Source organism: Hippocampus comes, unplaced genomic scaffold (assembly GCF_001891065.2).
Source record: "Hippocampus comes isolate QL1 unplaced genomic scaffold, H_comes_QL1_v1.1 scaffold82, whole genome shotgun sequence".
NCBI lineage: Eukaryota > Metazoa > Chordata > Actinopteri > Syngnathiformes > Syngnathidae > Hippocampus > Hippocampus comes.
Genome location: NW_017805135.1, coordinates 3,604,418 through 3,627,164, shown reverse-complemented (window position 1 = coordinate 3,627,164; position 22,747 = coordinate 3,604,418). Strand labels below are relative to the sequence as shown.

General features: G+C 42.9%; 1 protein-coding gene across 6 annotated transcripts in view; it reads left to right on the top strand.

Annotated features, from left to right (window-relative positions):
* Positions 1 to 6: 6 nt before the first annotated feature.
* The window catches only part of celf6 (CUGBP Elav-like family member 6), a 161,642-nt gene continuing 138,901 nt past the window's right edge, over positions 7 to 22,747 (top strand). For all 6 annotated transcript variants that reach the window (XM_019866680.1, XM_019866679.1, XM_019866678.1 and 3 more), the window contains exons 1-2: positions 7 to 331; positions 11,388 to 11,470. In XM_019866680.1, coding sequence (XP_019722239.1) covers positions 79 to 331; positions 11,388 to 11,470 — 336 coding nt within the window. In that variant the 5' untranslated portion in view covers positions 7 to 78. The remainder of the gene's footprint in view (positions 332 to 11,387; positions 11,471 to 22,747) is intronic.

Genomic DNA, 22,747 nt, shown 5'->3' with positions numbered 1-22,747 from the left:
GAGAGAGAGAGAGAGAGAGAGAGAGAGAGAGAGCGAGAGAGAGAGAGCCGAGCCCCGCCGGCGGCCCATTGAGGAAAGATGGCCACAGTCAGTGCAAACGGAGTGCTGCGGGAGAATGGATTCAGCACCACGGACAGCGGCGGCAGGATGAACGGGCTCGGCCTCGGTAGTCAGAACACCATCCCCATGAAGGACCACGACGCCATCAAGCTCTTCATCGGCCAGATCCCCCGCAACCTGGAGGAGAAGGACCTCAAACCGCTCTTTGAGGAATTCGGCAAGATTTACGAACTCACGGTACTGAAAGACAGGTTTACCGGGATGCATAAAGGTTGGTTCTGGCCGCTTTTACTTGTTTGCCATCTTTAGCGTAACTGTGTAAACAGGAAACTATGACCTCATTTTTTGTTGTTTGTTTCTGTTTTTTTTAATCATTATTTTTTGAGGTGGGGGGGGGTGAGATGAGAACGTGGGGAGCGGACCGAACTATTTCACACGTGCGTGTGGTTTGGCGCATGTTAATTGCAGAAGCACTTGAAGGGAACTATATTTTTTGAGGTGGTGTGCGTGTGTGTGTGTGTGCGCGTGTGTGTGTGTGTGTGTGTGTGTGTGTGTGCGTGCGCGCGCGCGCGCGTGTGTTTACATTGACAATCATGAGCGTGGAAGGGGGCGGTACCCCGCTGAGAGGCTTGTGCGGTTTCGCGACACAGAACACAAAATACAGTGCATAAAAGAATGGATGGTGATAAACTTTTAGGGCAGGGGTGACACTATACAGCGTTAAAAAAAACATACTAACATGCGCACACGCTGCACAATGAGTCCAAAATGGATGGTGGGTGAACTTTTAATTCAGGGGTCTTACAACCTTCTCCCCACCCAGGAAACATCCGCACAACGAACGTGTTTTGCTTGGTGGATATCATATTAAGTAGATGATATATCACCAAATAATCATCATACAAATGTCACAGTTATGTCATTGCAATCAAGTCACCATAATGTTGAATAATGGTAGTAAAGAAGCAATGAATATATCCCTCTTTTTGGGACGGGGGGGGGGGGGGTCAATTAGCTTCACTTTGTCTGCTTTCTGCTGCATGGCATAAAGCGATGGAAAAATGATAAAGATGCAATAATAAAATCTATAAGTAAATGAAAACATGTCTGATTAATATTTGGAAAAAATGTTAGAAAAAAAGATATTCCCCCTTTTCTTCCCACCCAGTTGTTTTTGAGGATCACACTATTTGCTCATATCATGACCGGAGTTGTTCATTTACTCAACCGCAGATGGTAGAGGCATCTCTTAGCGGGTCAGGGCATCAAAAAGGACAAATGCTTTGATTTCCATGTATTTAACTGTGCTAAAAAACCAAGAAATGAGGTGGACTGATTGGAGCTAAAACGATGTGAAACACCCCGAAACCTAAACCTGTACACACACGCACACACACACACACACACACACACACACACTTTTTACACACACACACACACACACGCACACACACACACACACACACACACACACACGCACACAACCTTGTGGAGTTACCACTTATCATAGTCTCTACATAACGCAAGATTACTTTTATTTCAGTTGAGAGGAAAAGGCAAAGAAATGGCAATGACTAAGGCAGACTGGGCAGGGCTAATAAGTCACATAAGTTCCCGAAACACAAACACGGATGCGCACGACATGGTGAAGTGAGTACAGTATATATCAGTCCGCTAGGTATCAGGTCGTAGTCAAAGAGGCTTTCTCACCTTTACATATGATCACCCAAAATGTTCGACACAGGAACTCATCAGAGAGACCTGTTTACATATCTGTAAATGCTGTTGTTTTGGCTAGCAACTTTGTCCGTGTGTGTGTGTGTGTGTGTGTGTGTGTGTGTGTGTGTGTGTGTGTGAATTTAGTATCTGAGATAATGAGATTCACGATTGTTGTTTACCCTCATGGGGAAATGGGCGGCGCCTATTTGGGGTGTGGCTTTTACTTAAACTGATAACATAGTGGCCACCGTTTGAGGACTTTTACGCGGCACCTTGACTGTTCGGCAATGCGGTGCTGCGAAACACCGGCGACACGTTCCACTCACCGTCCCGCCGACTGAGAGATCAGTAATCACCTCTTAATTACGACGACAAGCCGCTGATTACGCAGAGATCGATCACTTCTTAATGATAACCAAAAAGCGAGGGTGCGAGACTGTTTCGAGGCACAGGGAGCCATTAAGTCCAAAGTCCATTAGGCGGAACTCTGATTGCTTTCTGCACTTTTCCTATATGTTCAACGCAAGTCTTCTGCCATGATAAATGGAATGATTGCATTTTTTGGACAACAACAAATGAGTGTATTGCATCCCATGAGTGTTTCTTACCCTTGTTCCTTTTTCTCAAATTTTCAATTATATTTGTGTTAATTATATATGATTGTAATCCATTTTCATTGGATTTAAATGCTAATTTTCCAATATAATCACCACCTCTCTTTGTTGGTGGTGGGAAATAATTTGGTTGTTACTGCCTTACAGTGAGACGTTTCACAAGTTGCTCAATATGCGTCCTTGATCTGCCAGTGCTTCCCTGAAATAAATACAATACGAATTCTTATACTGACTTGATGACATCTACCTTCTACCTGTCGGTAATTATGTCCCTTTATTAAAGTAAATCATGAACTTACAGGATGTTTTTTTTTATGCTTGTATAACTCTAACAAATAATTGTAAATTCAGGGAAAATGAGCCCATATATTTCACTTTATTTCAATAATACATGAATAATTGATGCAGTTACTTATCTGAATAAGTAATCAAGGACATGACATAAAATTCAACCGGTTTTCGAATGAGAAGCTTTTTTTTTTTCCAAAATGCGACAAAACTATTCATTCACTACTCAGGAATTTTATCATTTGAACTTATACACAGTAATTGTGCTTCTTAAAAATACCTTTTTCTATTTTGATAGATCATTATAATGTACATTTCTTGAGTTATTTTGCATGTAGACATTTGGACCCAGATGTGGTGTCTTGCCCCAATCAAGGTCCACAGTACTGCCAAGTAATACCTTTGTACCTTTCGTGTAAGCTGCTACAAGAAGTTCCTTTCCCATAACTTACGTGCCAAATTGGGTTCAAGTCAAAGCTTCATGCCTATGCGGCTTTGAGCCGACAGGTTATCATTTAGTTATTAACATAACTTAAATGAGATGTTCATATTGATTTGCCTTAAATCTCGAGCCGGTCCCATAGAGACTTTTTTTTCCCGGGCTGTGTGTGAGTGCGCGCGTGTGTGTGTGTGTGTGTGTGTGTGTGTGTGTGTGTGAGTGAGGGGGTGGGGGGTGGGTTAAGTTTAGCATATAGCTGTTTCACGTAAGATGATATTTATTATTACCAGTGTTTCATTGGCTAAGAGAAATGACATGAACTTATAGTGAGGCGTCCATTTCAGTTCCCAAATGTAGTTTGTTGGCCTAAAATGGCCACTTGTCAGTCATTCACACATCAGTATTGGCATTAACATTCACAGTGAATCCCCTCAGCGCAAACTGTCAAATTACGTATGATATATAAGTCGGTGGCTACAGTTCATGATCTTATCGATCGCATTGAGATGAGTTCAGCTCAAGCAGCCTTGAAAACTCTCCCCTCCCCCCCACCTGTTAATCCCGCGCTCCACCTCTTTTCCCGCCGTGATCGATTAAAACAATATCTCCTGTTGCCGTTGTTTACGCACCGTCCTCGGCCATCCCTGAATGTCAACACCAAGGATGAGGGAGGTCCGACTCGGAAAGAGAGGGATAATCCTGTTCCGAAGACGGACCAAAGCGGGAGCCTCCCGCCCCCGAGCCGAGGCCGCTCTGAGGCAGGCATTCATTTATTCCTGCCGATCAGTCCTGTATGAGATTCAAAGTCACTTTGTGCGCACTTTTAATGAGATTTCACCAATGCATTACAGGGATGAGATTTTGCCCATGTAACACATGTTCATGTGGTCGTACAGACCCAAGCAGAATGCAAGAAAATGGGATTAGTGCCATTAAGGGAAACCAAAGCAGGTGAAGTGAATAAGCAGCTGTGTCGCCCCAAGGGTGGGGCGCCCTCTCAGGGACAGGCACAAGCTTTCAATGGATAAAATCAATGCCACTTGTAGAATACTGTTTGTATAAAGACCTTCTGTAATGAGTATACATTCACAGTCTCGCAGTGGTGTTTAGTACAGTATTCAAATTTTTTTGGGGGGTTCTTTTGAAATGTTGTGCCATCCAATTTTTTTTAACCCTTCAAGACCTCATCATCAAATCACGTGTTGGGACTCTAGAATTCAGATGAAAAACAAAAGACAATTGTATTTTTATCCTTTTTCATGCTCCAGGGTGGAACACGGCTGTGAATGCATCATGCGTTGTTGCAGGGTTTCATCAGCTGCAACTGGGACCTAAGACAAACTGGAAGGAATTCTGAACAGTTCCAAATAAAAGTTGCTGTTAGCACCGATGCTTCGAGCAGAAAGCCCCGCCCCCCCCCCCCAAAAAAATGAAAAGCCTACTAGATCAGAGGCCAATCAAAGTCCAATTTAACTTGAGTTGAGTGTGATCGGTTAATTCTGAACACGGCCACATTCTTTTTATAGGTTGGTGTGCACACTTGCGCAGCTGCATTTCACTTGCTGATCCCTTCTTGCTGTATTATGGACATGACCGACATGAACTCTTGAATAGCTAACGGAGTAGGGCGTCTGAAGCATTAGGTGACAAAGGGGTCGTGACAGCCAACGCTGTCAAGACTCAAAACAACTCTAAAATTCAGATATTTTTAAACATTTATCACTACTATTTCGACTGCTATATTTTTTTCTTCTTCTTTTGAAAAGTTCCATGACCTGACTGCTCCATGCTACGTCAGTGGGCCCAGCATAGGCAGACTAGTTTTTCGGACTTGTTTTTGATTCCCCCCTCCGGCGCCTTTTAAGCATTCCTCAGTACCAAATACAGCAGTTGGCTACGGACATAACTAACATGGACCTTCGAATGGCGAGTGGACATGATAAAGTCAATGCTGTGGAGTCATTTTCAACGCTATGTCACAGATAGTGCGTCACCCATAAGGCAAGACTGGGTTATAGTTGTATAGATGATCGAAGACATGAAAAAAATACTGAAAAACAAACCTCCCAAAAAAAAATCTGCGAATATGCAAATTTGTGGGTGCCAAACTTCGAATATGCAGATATCGACTATGGTTTTAAGTTGTAATGTCACCAATCACCACTAGATGTCTTGGTTGAAGTGGGTGAATGTTTATTCACTGAAAACAGAGAATCCTTTGGGTGCACATGATTAAAATGTCATAAACGGATGTCATTTTCTTATGTTTTCTTAAAAAAAAAAAAAAAAAAAGTTTTTTTTCACACATTTTAATCACGTGCAACCAAAAATCAAATACATTTTTTTTCAGTAGTTGTCGCGGCAATGTTTCTAGCCACTGCGAGTGTGTTTTTTTTTTGTCAGGTAATTTCAAATAACTCCGAGCTGTGGAGGCTTGGATGGGTTGACTTCACACTACGGGAGGGCATGGCGCTCGTCAGCCCAGGTCGCGCTGTTTAACATCCATCATTTTGGCCCGGCACTACATTATCATAACACTTAGTGTCAGCAACGGAGCCTGTGTGCTCCGCTCAGACATGCTGAATGATGGCGGGGGGCAAATCCTTTGCTTGAGTAGCGTTATTTATCAATCCGTCTGCGATGCTGAGAGGAGACGCACCGCACAGCACAGGGGGAGCAGATACAAAGAGAGACTAAATGTCCTCATCCATTCTCTGCGCTCATTGGAGGTTCAGCCTAGAAATACACCGAGAACATAAAACGCTCACAGGCGTTCCAGTGCCTACCATGAATAAAATATCACCTTTCAAAAAAACATGACACGGAATGTTTTGTTGGTGCTACTTTTTGATTTGGGGTTTGACAGAACGCTGGCGCTAAAACTGGAGGTGTGATGAGTGATGGGTCATGTATGTTGTAGTCAAGCAAATTGCATGTGAACCAGACAGCTTGCGTTAGAACGGCCGAAACAGCTTGCTCGAGACCGGAGGACGTAAAAACAATCCATGGGTGAGGCTGCAATGTCTTGCCAACGTCTGGATCTCAGCGGTCACTTGTCATTCAGGGCCGTTTGAGAAAAATACAGTTAATACACTGTTCAACGATGGGATACCAACTGTAAACTACGTCAAAAAAACAAAACAACACAAAAAACCCATTTTAATTTTTTGTTTTTTTTTACATTCACCATGGGGCCACTCTCAGTGTGGTCTTAGGCCGCATTAAGTCCGTGGGCCACCAGTTTCCCATCCCTGATCTACAACATGCTGGAAAGCCAAAGTGCTGATTTCTCCGGACTAATACTATCAGCTCATGTCTTCGTCCTTTTTCAATATGTGTCTCGAAAGCTAGTACAACAACCAACCAACCGGACGACCAAAGCAATCAACCAAACAAACAAGAAACTGATTGATTGGTTGAATATGCTGTTTCCTTCGCAATTTGGATATAGAACAGCTGGGAAAGGACAGAGAAATATGACAAGAAAAGATGTGAAAAGGCACATCTATGGAAAATGGAACCTCTGCGACCTCTAGTTAATGTATAATTTTTTTCCCAGAACACTACTCTGTTGTGATCAGACCACCGTGTGTCAGCATCTTAAAAGCAATCTACTGCAACTCACGTTTTAACATTCATTAAGGTCTTCCAGGTATAAATATTTGACTACTTTTATGAGGGAATTATGAAAGCAAAACCAAAAAAATAACACATTCAAGTCTTAATTTTAATTCTGGTCTTCCCAGGGGTCCTTCCAAGATGAGCTGGTCCTTGAGATTTTGCCTGATTGCTCTTAAATTTGAATCACATTAACTAACTCGACGGGGGTGGGGGGGATGATGCTAAATTGGTTAAAAATATTAGGGACTGCGTGGTCCAAGTGAGCCGCTGGACTATATTGCCTGAACTCTGTTTCATGAAAAGGCACCGCCATGCAGAAATGCTTTACCGGTGCGACACCCCCTGCTTTTATGTCAAAGCCACAAGGTAGGAAAAGCTGAATCGCGTTTTGCTGGATGAGAAGTTTCGCTTTGGTTAACAACAGTAACCTCTGATCAGCGGCACATGTACTTGATTGCCCGGTGAAGTTGTCGATGCGGTGGAGGGGAAGACTGGTATTTGGTAAAGAGTCCGTGGACCACATACACACAGTGTAGTAGTGTGTGTATGTGTTGTAACTGTTTTTTCTATGAGTGAAAAATGCTCTGATTGTGTTTTTGGGTGCTTGCTTTCATTTTAAAGTCCACACACTGTAAAAAGATGCTTGCTTGCCCTTCAATTCCTCTATGGTCGTCAAATTAACAAAATAAAAAGTATGGGGCAGGGTGTGGCTAATTTCAGCTAGGGAGATAGGGTGTGTAAAGCGGGCTATAATTCATAATCCAAGAGGCATTTGGATGAAGCAAGTGTTATTTAAACATCGGGGAACTGCATTAAATGGTGAAAAAAAAATTGTCTTCTTTAACATACACTTATGCCGAACAGACTTGATACAAAACCCATGCATCCTTTCTTGTGCTTTCATTTGCATCATCTTGTCCACTCGGATGATGATTGTAGAAAGCCAAACAAATTGGCCATTATCCGTTATGCCAATCTTAACAAACTTCGATTTTATATCAATGTGTTCCAGTATCTTTTCAATTAGGGACACCTGCTGTCTTTCTGAAAAAAAAAAAAATACATACGATATAATTACGATGTCGGCATGGATGTAATTGAGAGTTCATGCTTGGTTACCATTTTGACAAACAAGCTATTATGACAGAAAGTTTTAAAGTAATCACACAAACTCTGTTGGAACTACTTTTGCTTTTGAAATGGAATTTGTGGAACTTTTGTTGGAATGATGGAAATGTAAATTGTCCCCCACCCCACTTAACCTGCTCATCACAGCCGCCACACTTTATTTCCCTCATTTCCCAGCCTTTGTCCATTTAACTGGGCCAACTTCCACATCTAATTGCTTCACAAACTTTAAATATTGACATGAAATATTGCGTTTTTCCTGCATTCGGTGGCTGGCAGCACTGTATACTTGTGTAATTAAGTGATAGTTTTAGTTTGGAATCAAGAACAACAAACGCTTGTCACGGTTGACATCAAATACATACGAAAAAGAAAAAGCAAGCATTGTGTTGAAGTCATATGGCAATGATTACCTGAGCTGAATACTTCATTTTAACGTGTGTGTATATATATATATATATACCATACTTTAATTGTTGATTTCAATGAGTTCAATTTAAAACACAGGGTTTTCGTACGACCCAAACCATCCATTTTTTTCTTTTCAGAGCAATAATTCACTTAAATTAAATCCGATTAAAGACAAAAAGAGAAGCACAACTTCAATAGGAAACACACTGACAGCCAGATGTGACCTTTCCACAATAAATATATTGTCATCATTGGATACATATTTGCCTCGCAGATTTCTTCCCTTCGCGTCATGTTGTCGCGGAGGCATCGTCATTAGTCAATTCGCACGTTTTACGCTGACAGCGACAACCTGCTACCAGCTGCCGTGCTCCACTTAAATGTCTCTTGTCTTCCCATTGCTTCCCAAAACAAGCTCGCTCGATCATAGTCCTTTGGGCTTAAGATACCAGAACCAGAACCACAGTACATAATGGACACAAATCTCACCGGGAGCCTTGCAGATGGTCTGACAATGTAAATACTTCATACAAGACATTTTCAAAATGACACAACAGGTGCGAGAATGCGGGTAATAATGGACATGCTTTGTGATGGAACGGTCGGGAATTGCCGTTCTTTTTTCAATCAAGAGTGCTTTGCATTTTTAATGAAGATGATCGAGATTCAAATCATAACTGAATTGATTTTGGATCAAATCCAGTGCTTTGAAGTAAGTGGAGCTAAAGCGTATGTCTGTTACTTTTCTACCAGCTCACCAACGATATATTTCACACTTTTCTGCAGTTTGGCTCAAAATTAGAAACAAATTCATTTTGAATATTTTCCCCGCAGGACAAAAATCATGACTTTTTTTTTTTTTTTTTTTTTTTTAATAGTGATGTTTGAAAGTGGAGCATACAGTTTTCAAGCCTCGAGCAAGATTTGAACGAAGATCATGGCACCATTTCTGAGAATGTCCCCCTTTTTGAGGGGGCGAGAGGGGGAATTAACAAAGGAAGTTTCCATCACTGGTGAAAAAACAAATTTCTGTATGTCAGAGGAAATCAGATTTAAGCCAGTTGAGGAAGGAGTTCAAAGGTGAAATGAGTTTTCTGGACAACTTCATTCCATTTCTAAAGAATCGTAAAAATTTTCTTTGACTGTTATGGAAGGGCAACAATTGCATAACTTTTGAATTAAATGTTGAATGTTTAAGTCGCCGAGTTTGCAAGTCAAATATATTTTGGTCAATCCTGAACAAATGATTCAATGAAATGATCCTCATTTTTCAGATGCTTTCATTTATTTATTTTTGGACGTTAGCCACAAGAATCTGACGGATTTTGGGTCATATAACCGTTTGGTATTGCGCTTATCCCCGTTGTGTACAAAGTAAAACTAATACTAAATCTAATAAAAACAAAACATTTTCCAAAAATTAAAATGACTCATAAAAACTGGACAAACAAACCTGTGCTAAAAATTAATGACTGAATTTTAAAAACAAAAAGTGAATGAAAACTAACTGTGATGAAACTCCCCTGCATTATTTTTCCCCCCTGAGCCTCAGAACTGTGAAGCAGACATGCAATGCAAACCACAAACTAGCACCTGAAGCTGACCTGATTTTGGATCACACTCGACTAAAAATGAAGCAAGACCTCACCTTTCTCATCGTTTCAAGAGATCTTAAAATTTGTGGTGCATTATTGGTCTTTTTGAGCTAGCCCGCACTCTTTTTTTTTAGTCAGTGATCATCATGTGAATCACCTCATCGGCATGGCACGCTGATATTTACGGGGATGTTTGTTATTCCCGGGGTGTATCCCCACCCCTGAAGTGAGACGCGTCCTCTGATGCGTTTCCAATCATCTTATTATTGCGAGTGTTTGTCATAGTTAACCGCATGTGACACCAAGACACCCGGGAATCGCCTCCCTTGGCGCTGACACGCCCACCCGAGCTCCTCCCGAGGCCTCAACTTGTGGTTTTGTAACATAGAAGAGGATGAACAGCGTTTCCCTGTCCCCGGGTGGCTCCCAAACTTTTTCCGCTTTGCTCGTACGGCATGCCGTTTCATCAGTGTCTCTGGGGGTGATTTTTTTTTTTTTTCCTCCCGACTAAGTGCCTGGTAGATGGTGAAGGTTGTCATGAAAAGGGAGTACTCTTGGCTGGGTGCCAATTGCTCGGCTTCAGGGGCGACCATGTGCTGTGAGTGGGTTATCATCACTGTGTGTGTGTGTGTGTGTGTGTGTGTGTGTGTGTGTGTGTGTGTGTGTTGTGCTTCTTCTACTCTCGTGGGAATGCTTGGCAGCCACTGTGACATGTAGTAATGGGAAATTATGCCGCACGGTGCAAAACCTGGAGCTGAATGGGGTCACCCACTGTCAGCTGTGCACCCAACACACATGACACGCTTCCTGACGGAAGCTGTCGCCCATTTGTTAGCGCCCTGCTTATCCGTGCATGTTTACCTCCTGCAACTTTTTTTATTTATTTTTTTTTTTGCTGAGAAGTCTCCAGAGATGATGCAATTTCCATGTCATCGATGTTTTTAGTTATTTATTTCCTTATTTTAATAATGACTCATGCGTTTGAAACTACAAAGGGAGGGGAAAAAAGGCCAGATCTGGCTTGACCCAGTCTAAGCGTGAAGAAATATCGCTTCTCATTAAGTCATGAGGGGCTTAAAATTGAGCCTTGTGACAAAGGCTACAGCTGTATTACATCAAATCGAATCGAAATCTCAATGAAAAAAAACACCGTACTGTTCTTGAATCCCATTGTGCCACATGTATAGAGATATAAATTATCTTTTTCGAGATGCACATCCCTGCCTTGTTTATTCATTTTTTAATGAAAAGTGTGCAGCATCAGAAAGCTTGGTCTCAGTTGCATGGGTCATGTGGCCCCGAACCATAACTTAAAACATCCAAGAATCGCTCAGAACAAAAATACAAAAAAAAAAAAAAATACAAAAAAAAAAAAGGAATTCCCTTTGCGTCAATGTACAGTGTGCCTGTGTTAAGAAACATTGTCCAATGCACAGAATTCCAATGGGATTTTTTTTTTCCTACATTACAGGTACTTAGAATGGTGGAATCACATCTTTCTTTTCTTTGCAGGATGTGCCTTTCTAACATACTGTGCCAGAGAGTCAGCACTGAAAGCCCAGAGCGCCCTCCATGAACAGAAGACTCTGCCAGGGGTAAGTTGATCCTCCCATCTTATCGTCCGTGAACCTCGGGCTGAAGCCCTCATCGAGTCCCTGGTTGAGCAGGTTGGCATGGCGACCGACATAGACATCAACCTGTCTCCCACTCATAAGTAGAAGCGGCCTATCTCACCTTGTGGGATCTTGTTACACTAAATCACCTGAGTGAAGATATTTGATCAGCGCTGTTTCATAACATCCGTCCTTCCCCACGTCCTCTCACAATATGGCAGCCGCAAAAAACGCTAATTGCCTTGAGGAATCCCTCTCTCATTATCACATATAATCAAACAGTAAGTATAAACAATTATTTTAACCGTGGATATCGCCATCTGCTGTTTTTGTTCAAGTTCTCATTTATTTCCTCCCTTTGTCCTGCCTTCAGCAAATGGATAACTTTTTCCCAATTCAAGTAATGCCTGTCGGACAAAAGAAGCACAGGTTGGAAAGAAAATAAATAAATAAAAGAAATAAAAGAAAAAAAAACAGGCCTGATGCTGGGCGCCTCTTAAAGCCTGCCCAGGAGGAGGCCTTCGATGCAGGTTGTGTGTCTGCACTCCGTGTGTGAGTAGATCACATCAGGGGAATTATTGAAGTGTGATTGAATTATGCCCGTGGGTCCTAAAGGAGAAGATCCCCCCCACCACACACACACACACACACACACACACACACACACACAATCCCTCCCCAACCCATCCCCTTTAGCCTCCCTGCCAGGTTGGGGCTTGAATCAGAGCTGCGGGATCTTAAACCACCAGGGGGCTGGAGGAGGTTGGGGACCAAAAAGAACTGTGTGCAAAGAAGGGGGCCAGAGGTGTTTGATGGTCTTGGGGAGGGGGCTTCGTCTCCCTCCTGCTTTTGGGTTAATCACGTTTGCACTCAGCGGCGTATCGCAGGTACTGTACTTCAACCCGCAGATGAAGAGCCCCCCTGGGAGGTGCGGGGACAGCGGCTCGCTGCTCCACCATCTCCCCACCCCATGTGGCTTAATAATGAGATGATTATCGTGATGGTTTGTGTCTTTATTGGCCTCAAGATGGGACACTCTTGTTTGTCTTCTATCTCAAAAGAGGTTAATGGCCCGCTCTGCCGGCGTTGGGTAAACATTGGCCCTGTACAGAGCACAGTGAGGGGTCAGTCCTGCAATCTTGTGCGGAGCGCAGGCTGTGCACTGAGGGCTAATAAAGATGTCCTGTCCTTCTCAATGTGTGTGTGCTGTAAAAATAAGGCCATAAACATGAGGAGAAAAGACAAGAGGCCTTCTAGGCAAGCCTGATTGTTATTGTCATGGCCTGATGCTTTGAGATGGTCGGTGCTTCGGTGGCTTCTCCTTACAGACAATGATTGAGTCTGTGTGTGTGTGTGTGTGTGTGAGGGTGAGCGTGTGGTTGTCAGGCAACACAAAAGCCTACCCCCCCCCCCCGCACTCCCACTGCCGCCTTTCATTGAATGTCTTATGAAATGAAAATAACCAGCTGTGATTTAAGTCTTTTTGGCAACTCGATTCTAACCTTCACTATGGAAGTTGAATGTTTTCATGGTTAAGTGTTAGTTAGGGGCGGCCCGGTGGCCCAGTGGTTCGCGCGTCAACCTCACAGTGCAGAGGTACCGGGATCAATTCCAGCTCCGGCCTCCCTGTGTGGAGTTTGCGTGTTCTCCCCGTGCCTGCGTGGGTTTTCTCCGGGTACTCTGGTTTCCTCCCACATTCCAAAAATATGCATGGCAGGCTGATTGAACACTCTAAATTGTTCCTAGGTGAGCGTGGATGGTTGTTCGTCTGTGTGTGCCCTGCGATTGTCTGGTAACCGGTTCAGGGTGTCCCCCGCCTACTGCCCGAAGAAGGCCGGGATAGGCTCCAGCACCCCCCGCGACCCTTGTGAGGATAAAGCGGATCAGAAAATGGATGGATGGATGGTGTTAGTGAGCAGGTTTAGGCTAGGATGCTATTTGACTGATTTATGCAAGACCGGCGCATCAACGAATGTGCAGAAATTGACGTTTGTTAACCGTATCTATCAAACTTTTTTTCCTTTACCTCTTACTAAATGATACATAAATCTTAGGACCCTTTTACTCGGGTTATCTAAGGTTTGCTAAGGTCTGATAGGGTGGCAAAATAAAATAATAAGTGCCAGCTCTACTTTTACACCTTCCATGCACCAATTTGCTGGGAAAACAGTGTGAAGGGGGCATTTTTGGGGTATGTTAGATACAAATAATCAAGTCAAAAATGTTTTCTCCATGTTTTTGAAACTTACATGATGTAAACCGGTTGTCTTTCCTTCCGAGTCTTGCCTAAAATGGTATCATGCATACCCTTTTTACAATACAACGAAGTATAGGGTCACATTCATGCAGCTAAATGTCAAAATTCTCCATGTTTTTGAAACTTACATGATGTAAACCGATTGTCTTTCCTCATCCAATAATATTTTTAGTATGGTTTGAAACAAGCCACTGAATGTAACCTAAAAATATCCTCATAGTCTTATTTAAAACAAGTTTGCCTCATCACATTTACACTCATTTACACGTTGACCTTCTATAACAGGTCTGCTTGATTTAATATCTTTCACACTTTTCCACACACAGCGCTATATTCTTATGAGCACTTTGCACGCCTCTCACAACATTCGAGGCAACCTTGGGTCAAACAGTGAGATGGAAAAGCAGAAATGTCCACCACGTATGTGTGCGTGTGTGTGTGTGTGTGTGTGTGTGTGTGTGTGTGTGTGTGTGTGTGTGTGTGTGCATGCTTGTGCGCGTGTGTGCTCAAATTCACAGGAAGTCACGATTATTACATCATCACTGCACTGGCTGAGAATGTTCACGTTTTCCTTAATTCACTCTTATTTAATTTATCTTATTTACTTAATCTCGCAGAGTTGCGGGAGTCGCACAAGAGGGAATGATGCTGCTTCTCGCAGAAAACTTCATTAGCGTTTCTTGATGAATTGTTTGGAAATACCGTCATGAGCAGCGTTGAATAAATAATAAATGCATTCAACGGAGTGTAGTATACAGTGCGTTTTCCCACTTTTCTGCATCGTCTGACTGCATTAGCTAGCGCTCACCCTTCATGCAGTATTGGGCGGGGCGGTCTCATATCTCAATCAAGCTGCACCACAGACAAGTCATTTAAGAAAGCACTCTGACAATTTTTAAGACTGCAGTGCTTCAAAGTCAGTCGTAGTGCTCAAATGCATTCACACCCAACAATTATATTCTGACATTTAGTCATTGCTTATGTAATCATGGGGCAATCTCTCTTGTCATTTATTATAGCAGAACCATGGATTGGTCACTACTACAGAAATCTGAGTGGCCCCTTGATTAATTCACCAGCCCGCCACTTTTTGTTGAATATTCCCCCCACCCCCAAATATTTTTCCTCCAAAAATTGAAGAAAATGTAGTTTTAATTTGTAATATCACCATTCACCACTAGATGTCAGACAGCTTATTCTACTTATTCCAAGTTGAACCGATGCAAATTTGGGGCCCCTCAAGCCTTTAAATTGCCCCATCTGTGGCTTAGATTATTAAACTAATTTGGGGGCATATGTATATCTTGAATTTGTCTTTTAATTCAATTGAAGAAAACACAAAGACATTTATGAGGCTGGTGTTCCCCCCAGGTCCATCTTAGGGCCTACATACTTTATCTTTGATTGATCATTCTACGCTATATAACAATCATATTTGTTGTTAAGTTGCTGTTCATGTCATTGGGGCGGTCTCACCTATCAGTCTTTGGAGCAGCACTACTGATGGTGGGTTATGATAACTCGGTATATGTATGCGCACGTCTACCATCAGTGTTTTAACTACAGTGTTGCTTGTCATGAAAATCTTTTCATCGATGTTGGTGAGTGCATCCTGAAAAGTGTAGTTTTTTTTTTTTTTTTAAATTAAAGTAACCACAAGGCCATGAACACTGATTGAGCAAACTTAGTAATTCTTCTTGGTGATCTACATGAATGACATGATGCACGTTTCAGTGAGATCCATATCAACAGGTGTATTTGATTGATAAACAAAATGCTTTGACGAAAACCCATTTGACATGTTTGAAGTCTATTTTCCCCCCAAAGTAAGGGCCAGTGCCTGTTTGATTGCCCAAACATTCTACAACAATCATATCCTCTCATTCGCAACGCCATCTGGCCATAAAGGCGGCACGGAAGTGTGACTAATATTTGCAGTTGCTGCTGAACTGAAATGTTACTTACAAGTGTTTGCCAAACACCCTCCTGACATTGGAGGAGCTAATCTTCAAATGAATGCTGCGCTCTCCTCTCGGGGGCCACGCCACTCTCTCCTCTCGGGCCAATTAGCTGCCAGTGTTTGCGTGTAACAAGCATGCTAATTGGGTGCGAGTGAAGCCCAAAAGCCAATTATAATGTTGGAGGATAAAAAAAAAGAAAAAAAATGCACACGTTGACTTCTCTTTGTTTATCTTCCTCCTTCCTGCACAATATCTCTTCTGCTTTTACTCCTACCCCCTCTCCTAACTACACACACTGTGTAGTGTGTTGTTGAGTTCTCATATATGTAGAGTTGCAATATCTTTGTTGGGGTAGAAGGCTGGGGGGGAGTAAAAGCAGCACCTGTCTGCTGTGCTGATGATGAAACGGCCAAATGAGCACACTGCAAGGGGAAATGTGTCACAAATTCTTGCCATGCTCCCCCCCCCCCCATTCCCCCCCACCATGAAAAATTCCAAAGATTGACTCATGTATGCATCATATGAAAACGAGGTCATGAGGAGATTGGGCGCGTGTCGTCCCATGCACAGCTCCTGTAATCATGTGCACTTGCTGACGAGCTGTTGGCATGCGTGCTATTTGCAAATGTCATTGTATTTTTTTTTTCTTCGAAAATAAGGAACATAAGCCACACAGAAGTGGATAAGTACTGAATGTACTGATTGGTGGATATAAAATTTCTGACCCGGTGCAAGTAAACAACTTCACAGGTAGGTTCAAATGCAATTTCAAAAGCAATTGATGTCATTCATCTCATCTTATGGGAGGTGTTTTATCAGAATTTGAATACAAGTGTTAAAACATTTTCTTGATCGATTGAGTTTATCTGAAAGTGCTACATTTTGCTATTCCATGCATGACTGAGCACAATGAAAAACACACAGTGTCAGGTTTCTTGTCTACAGGCGTCCAGGTGTATGTTTTACACAGAGCTCCAGCAGAATCATTTTTCCTCTTTACTTGGACACCACAGTTCCTTTATGTATCCTTTTATTGGACTAATTGTGTCTGCTGCTGATCAATTTGTCCTGAGTGTGAGATTATTCCAACCCCAGAGCCCCTGAGCAGTGGCAATTATGCTACAAAAGGTCCAGTTTAAAAAAAAAAAAAAAAAAAAAAAACCAAAAAACATTGAGAAACTAGATGCGAGAACTCGCCAAATGATCCCAGTGCTCTCCTAATCATCAATTAATTCGGTATCATTTTCCTTCTACTGTCCGCTTTAGAAAAGAAATTAAAATGGCCTATTGTCTTTCTTATCCCGGCGGGGTGAAGGCATTTACTCTGCCGCTGTGCTGTGCAGAGCCATTCCGCCTATTTCGGGAGCAAATGGACTCACAATTGCAGTACGAACTCAGCATTGTCCCCCGTTATGTGGCCGGTGGCCTATCTTTTTTGTGCAGGAATTAATTTTGTTCCATCTGATGGGATTTTCAACCTTGGAGAGTGTTAAATGGTAATCCTGACAAAGAGGCGGGTATACGGACATTGGTGAGAGCGTTTCCTTTTTTATGACAAAACATTTTAGAGGCACCCAGTAAATGTGGCAGGCCCAAAATACTGGACAGACAACAGGGACAGCAGGAGGCTTTATAGGCCGTGAGGCTCAAGATTTCTTGAACTGGAGACAATATCGAGCCCCATTCTGTCAACTTTTTGCACCTTATGGGCAGTGATGCCGGTAACGAATTAGAGAGTAACCCTAACCCTAATATATAATTTTTTTAAAGCCAAAAACTAACCTAACGCGCTGCTTTTCTCATTTTACTAATCTGACTCGAGTCATTTTGCAAATCCACAAATCGTTACTGGATCGCAGCACATTCGAGCTTCCAGAGAAAGACCCACAAAGCAGTGTAGCTGTATGAGGTCCCCTAATGTTAATTATTATATTCATAAACAATGTATATTATTTATAAAACCAAGGAGCCGTTTATGTTTTTTTTTTGCAAATAAAAATGAGCACATCTGCCTCACAGTGCGGGAGTCTGGGGCTAACGCGCTGCTTTTCTCATTTTACTAATCTGACTAGAGTCATTTTGCAAATCCACAAATCGTTGCTGGATCGCAGCACATTCAAGCTTCCAGAGAAAGACCCACAAAGCTGTGTAGCTGTATGGGGTCCCCTAATGTTAATTATTATATTCATAAACAATGTATATTATTTATAAAACCAAGTAGCCGTTTTTGTTTTTTTGCAAATAAAAATGAGCACATCCGCCTCACAAGTGCAGGAGTCTGGGATTCGATTCCGGGCTCCCCACTTCCTGTGTGGCGTTTGGATATTCTCCTCGTGCCTGCGTGGGTTTTCTCCGGGTTATCCGCTTTCCTCCCACATTTCAAAGATATGCATCGGAGGTTAATTGAACACTCTAATTTGAGTTAATTTGCTTGCTTTTCAATGGGTTGGTGTTTTTAAGATGAAGAAGTTTCGCTCCGAGACTCAGGTTTTGCTTCCTGCCTTGATACTGTAAAGAGAACTGTATGAATGCAGGCAGACTTACTTACTTCTTATTACATCTTTTATTTATAATGCAATTCATTGTCAGTTTCTCTTATATTATCCACGAATCATATCAATTTTGTGCTGTACTGTACTGGTATTAAAATATTAAAAGGGATTCTGATTGCGAGATAGAAAAGCCCGCATGTAATGTCCTTTGCATAAAGAAGCGGGGTCGCAGCAGGTTAATTTATGACAAGTTCTTACCCTGCGCTTATGAGACCGACCTTCTCTTTCCCCCCCCGAAATGACCACGGGGACAAATTAAGAAGGGATTATCGACTAAATCTTTCAAGATAATAAAAAAAAAAAAAAGAAAAAGAAAAAAAAACTGGGCCAGACAGTTTTGATCATTCAGCAAATATTGCCTCTCCTGTAGAAACGTCGCCAGTAATGAAGCAGACGCTGGAAGATGAGAAGCCGGCCGAGTTTGGTTAATAAGCGTGTTAAAGTAAGCGTTCCCTTTACCTTCTCTCCCCTTCGTCGCCACCCTCTCTTCCCCTCGCTGACAGGTGCACGCTCTCCTGCACTAATTTAGCCGCTTCTTTAGCTGTAATGAGGCAGAACTGGTAAATGTAGGGGAGACAGCATTGTTAACATCCCTGCTTCACAGAGAGAGCGAGAGAGGAAGAGTGGGGAGAAAGCTGACAAATAGCACGGAATGGAAATGAGGGTGTGGGTGCTGTCATCCTTCCAGGAAGGAACGCTTCAAAGTTTTTTTAACTCTACTTTCGCTCGGGCTGGGCCGCTGCTTCTAAGCCGGGCTGCCAGCTGGGAGAGTCCACTTCCTCAACCAATTAAAAATCAAAGCCTGTACTGCAGCAAGATCAGCCGGTTTACAAGAAATATGCCAATAAAAAAAAAAAAAGGACTTTCTATTTGAGATTCTTTTCCTAGTTTTCCGACAGGGAATACGGTTGCCGATTAAGGTGAACCCAGGACTTCATGTATCTGAGGTCAACATGCTAACCACTGCCAACAGTATCTCTGCCAAGGCAAAAATAAAGCCCCACTCTTGTTTGAAAGAGAAAACGGGGGACGATTGTGATTGGTTACTCTACTGCTGAGTCACAAAGAGAGGGAGAAACAAAATAGGAAACAATTAAAAGCACAGCATCACTGTGACAAACTCCATCAGCTTGTCCGAAGGATTAGCCGCATGCACGTTCCTTTTATTCTTCCTCCATTTATAGCGAAAGGAAGACAATGACCTTGAGCTTGTTTACGTGCTGATTAAAGACAGGAGGGCAGACAAGGAGGAATGGCGGGAAAGTCAAACGGTAATTGGAAGTAAGTTTGTTCAGGAAGTCAGTTTGTGTGGCGGCGCAGCGAGTGGCCGCAATATACAGCATGAAGAAAAAAAAAAAACAAGCACACTGCGTAGCAGCTAACGAGCACTGAGTGGGCTGGGACAAAGCATGTGTGAGCATGTGTGTGTTGTTTGTGAAAGTTGTGTGTGATTTTAAAAAAAAGAAAAAAGTATGCTTTGTGTGTGGGTGGTTCCATTAGTTAGTCTGCCTGTTTTATTGCACGGGGAATAACTGCTGATGGTGGGCTCATATGAGTCATACTGTACACTACACTACACTACACGCCACTACAGTGTGTGTGTATGCGTGCTTGTGTGCGTATGTTCAAAAGGGTTTGTTTCCTCAGGCACATCCAACTTTTACAGGCAGATATTGCATTTTATTAATTTTTATTGTCTTGCGTAATGATTCCTAATGCATCGGTAAGGCAAAGAAAGTGTTTCTTTGACATATACAAACTAATGATTAAAATATATATCCATCCATTTTATATATATATATATATATATATATATATATCTCCATTTTCTAATCTGCTTGTCTTCACAAGGGTCACGGGGCGTGCTGGAGCCTATCCCGGCAGTCTTTGGGCAGTAGGTGGGAAACACCTTGAACTGGTTGCCAGCAGGGCACATATAGAAGAACAACCATCCGCGCTCACACTCCCACATACGGACAATTTGAAGTGTTCCATTAACCTGCCACGCATGTTTTTTGGAATGTGGGAGGAAACCGGAGTACCCGGAGAAAATCCATGCAGGCACGGGGAAAACATGCAAACCCCACACAGGAAGGCCGGAGCCGGAATTGGACGCTGTACCTCTGCACTGTGAGGCCAATGTGCTAACCACTCAACCACCGTGCTGCCCATATATATCTCCATTGTCTAATCTGCTTTTCCTCATAAGGGTCACGGGCGTGCTGGATCGTTGGTGTGAACGTGAGTGCCACATTGTTCCCAATGATTGACTGCATTCAAGGGTGTATTTGTACATTGAACAGGATAAGCAGTAGAAAATGGACGGAGGAGGCCATGGATGGATTCATTCAGTCATTTGGTTTACACATTATCGTGATCAAGTTTGAGAGAAACTTACCATATCTGAGGGGAGAGTGTTTATGTTTGCCTCAAATGGGTTGAAACTTTGCAAGAGGGACTCACATTGAGTTTTTGGTGACAACAGAAGCTCCTGCTTTTCCATTTAAACCGTATCATTAAAAGGGGAGATGGCACCTCCATACCTCATAAAGTGTGTGCGCCACGGCATCCGAAGAGCCACGCGCGGCTGCTTTTACAGCGAGCCAAACTCCCCCTGCCGCCCCAGCACCCCATCCAAACCCCACTCTCAAATCACTTTCATGGCGATGCCTTTCGATGATCTTACTCACTCTCCGTACTCCTACTTTTGTGCCCCTGCTAAGTATTGACCGATATCTCAACTGCCCTCTTTAGAGTCCTGCCTTTTTCTCACTGTCAAATTTCCCCCAACGAGGAGTCAGAGCGAAACATTGTAAGGGTAAAATCAAAGTGAGTGTGTGTGTGTGTGTGTGTGTGTGTGTGTGTGTGTGTGTGTGTGTGTGTGTGTGTGTGTGTGTGGAGAGGGGGGGGCAGCACTCACAGAGCCCATTTGAAGCATGCTGCAGGGCAGAGTTGATTCAAGGGTGCAGAATGAGTCAAGCCTCATTTCACATCCCCCCCAATTAGTCATCCAGCTCGTGCCCTCCATAGCGCCCCCTCCTCTTCCCGCAGCCAGGCGTCCTCTCGTTTCACACTAAAATACCGCCGAGTTTTATTTGAGTTCTTTACCGCGCAATGAGACATAGCCGTTTAGTTCCCCTCCTCCCATCTCACCTGCTTCTCACCTTCGCCGGGATAAGCCCTAGCAAAACCCTCCTTCTTCACAAACCCTCCTTGACTTCCTCCTCGTTCGCTCGCGCCTCTCCAACTTTTGCACCCTGCCACTCGTTCTCCCTCCGTCATAAATCTCCACTCAAATCCTACTTAAACCTGCATCGGCAGCTGTCCTTAAAACTCCATTATCTACAATTACTCCAGCATTAGGGAGCCGGAGAACTCCTGCCCCCACATAAAAGCGGCCTTGCTGAAGAAAAAAAAAAATAAATTAAAAAAAAAAAAAAAATAAGAAAAAAAAAATTAAACCTGCCCAAAAGGGATTTTATGTTTTTTTCATTATTTGTAGTACCTGGGCTGTGGGCGCCCCCGCGGCAAAGCTCGGGAACAGAAAAAATGCCAGCAATCGGGATTAGCGTGGTGAGGAGTGGGTGGGTGTATGAGTGTGCATGCACAAAATGTAGTGGGAAAACCTGCCCAAGACCACGGACGAGTTGTGGACTCCATGCATTGTAATAAAATGTGTTTCCAGTTCCAAAGTGACATCGAAATAAATATTCACTTGCTATTCACTTGCAAATTATGTTTTCATTTTTATTTCAGTGATATCATGTAATTATTATTGTTTTGTAAAATATGTGTCATTTTTGATTTTTTTCATTTCCAGGCTTCAAACACCATTGTTGTGTAAACCGAAAGCCAAAATGACTTCTTTAAACATTTTTTTTAATCCTTGTTCAAAAGAAAAAAAACAACCATTGTGGAAACTGCCTTTTTCGGTGGTCAGGTGGCCTGATCTGCTGTGATTGACAGCAATGGTAGATAAGGTGCAGAGCTGCAAGCAAAGATAACAGCCAAGATTAGCACCTTGCTCTACTCGCACCCTCCTCGCAATGCCCCCCCCCCACACACACACACACAGGGGGAAAATGTCAACAGTGAAAGTGAAAGATTGAGATGTCGATGCAGAAAGGTCTTTGGCAAGGGAATGCAACATGATGCAAGACTTTTTATTGTACGCGTGTGCTATTGTGCATCAGATTGTTGAGTGGCCGCTATGAGGAGGAGAAGGAGGAGGCTCGCTAATGAGCTCATAATCCAAGCGGCTGCCGTTTCCTGGGCAACGCTGCTAGTGCACACTCATGAGTAGCAAACAGATGCGCTCGCTCGTCTAATTCTGTCTCCTCGCCCTCCCTCGCCCTCCGCCAGCACAACCACCACCACCACCCTTCTCACCCTGTTGCTTCCTCCTTCCTGTCAGCGCAGGCCCTCCTGTCAGCTCTAATTCTCAGCTTCCTCTGTCATTCCTAATGTCTCTGTACACTTTTCCCCTCTC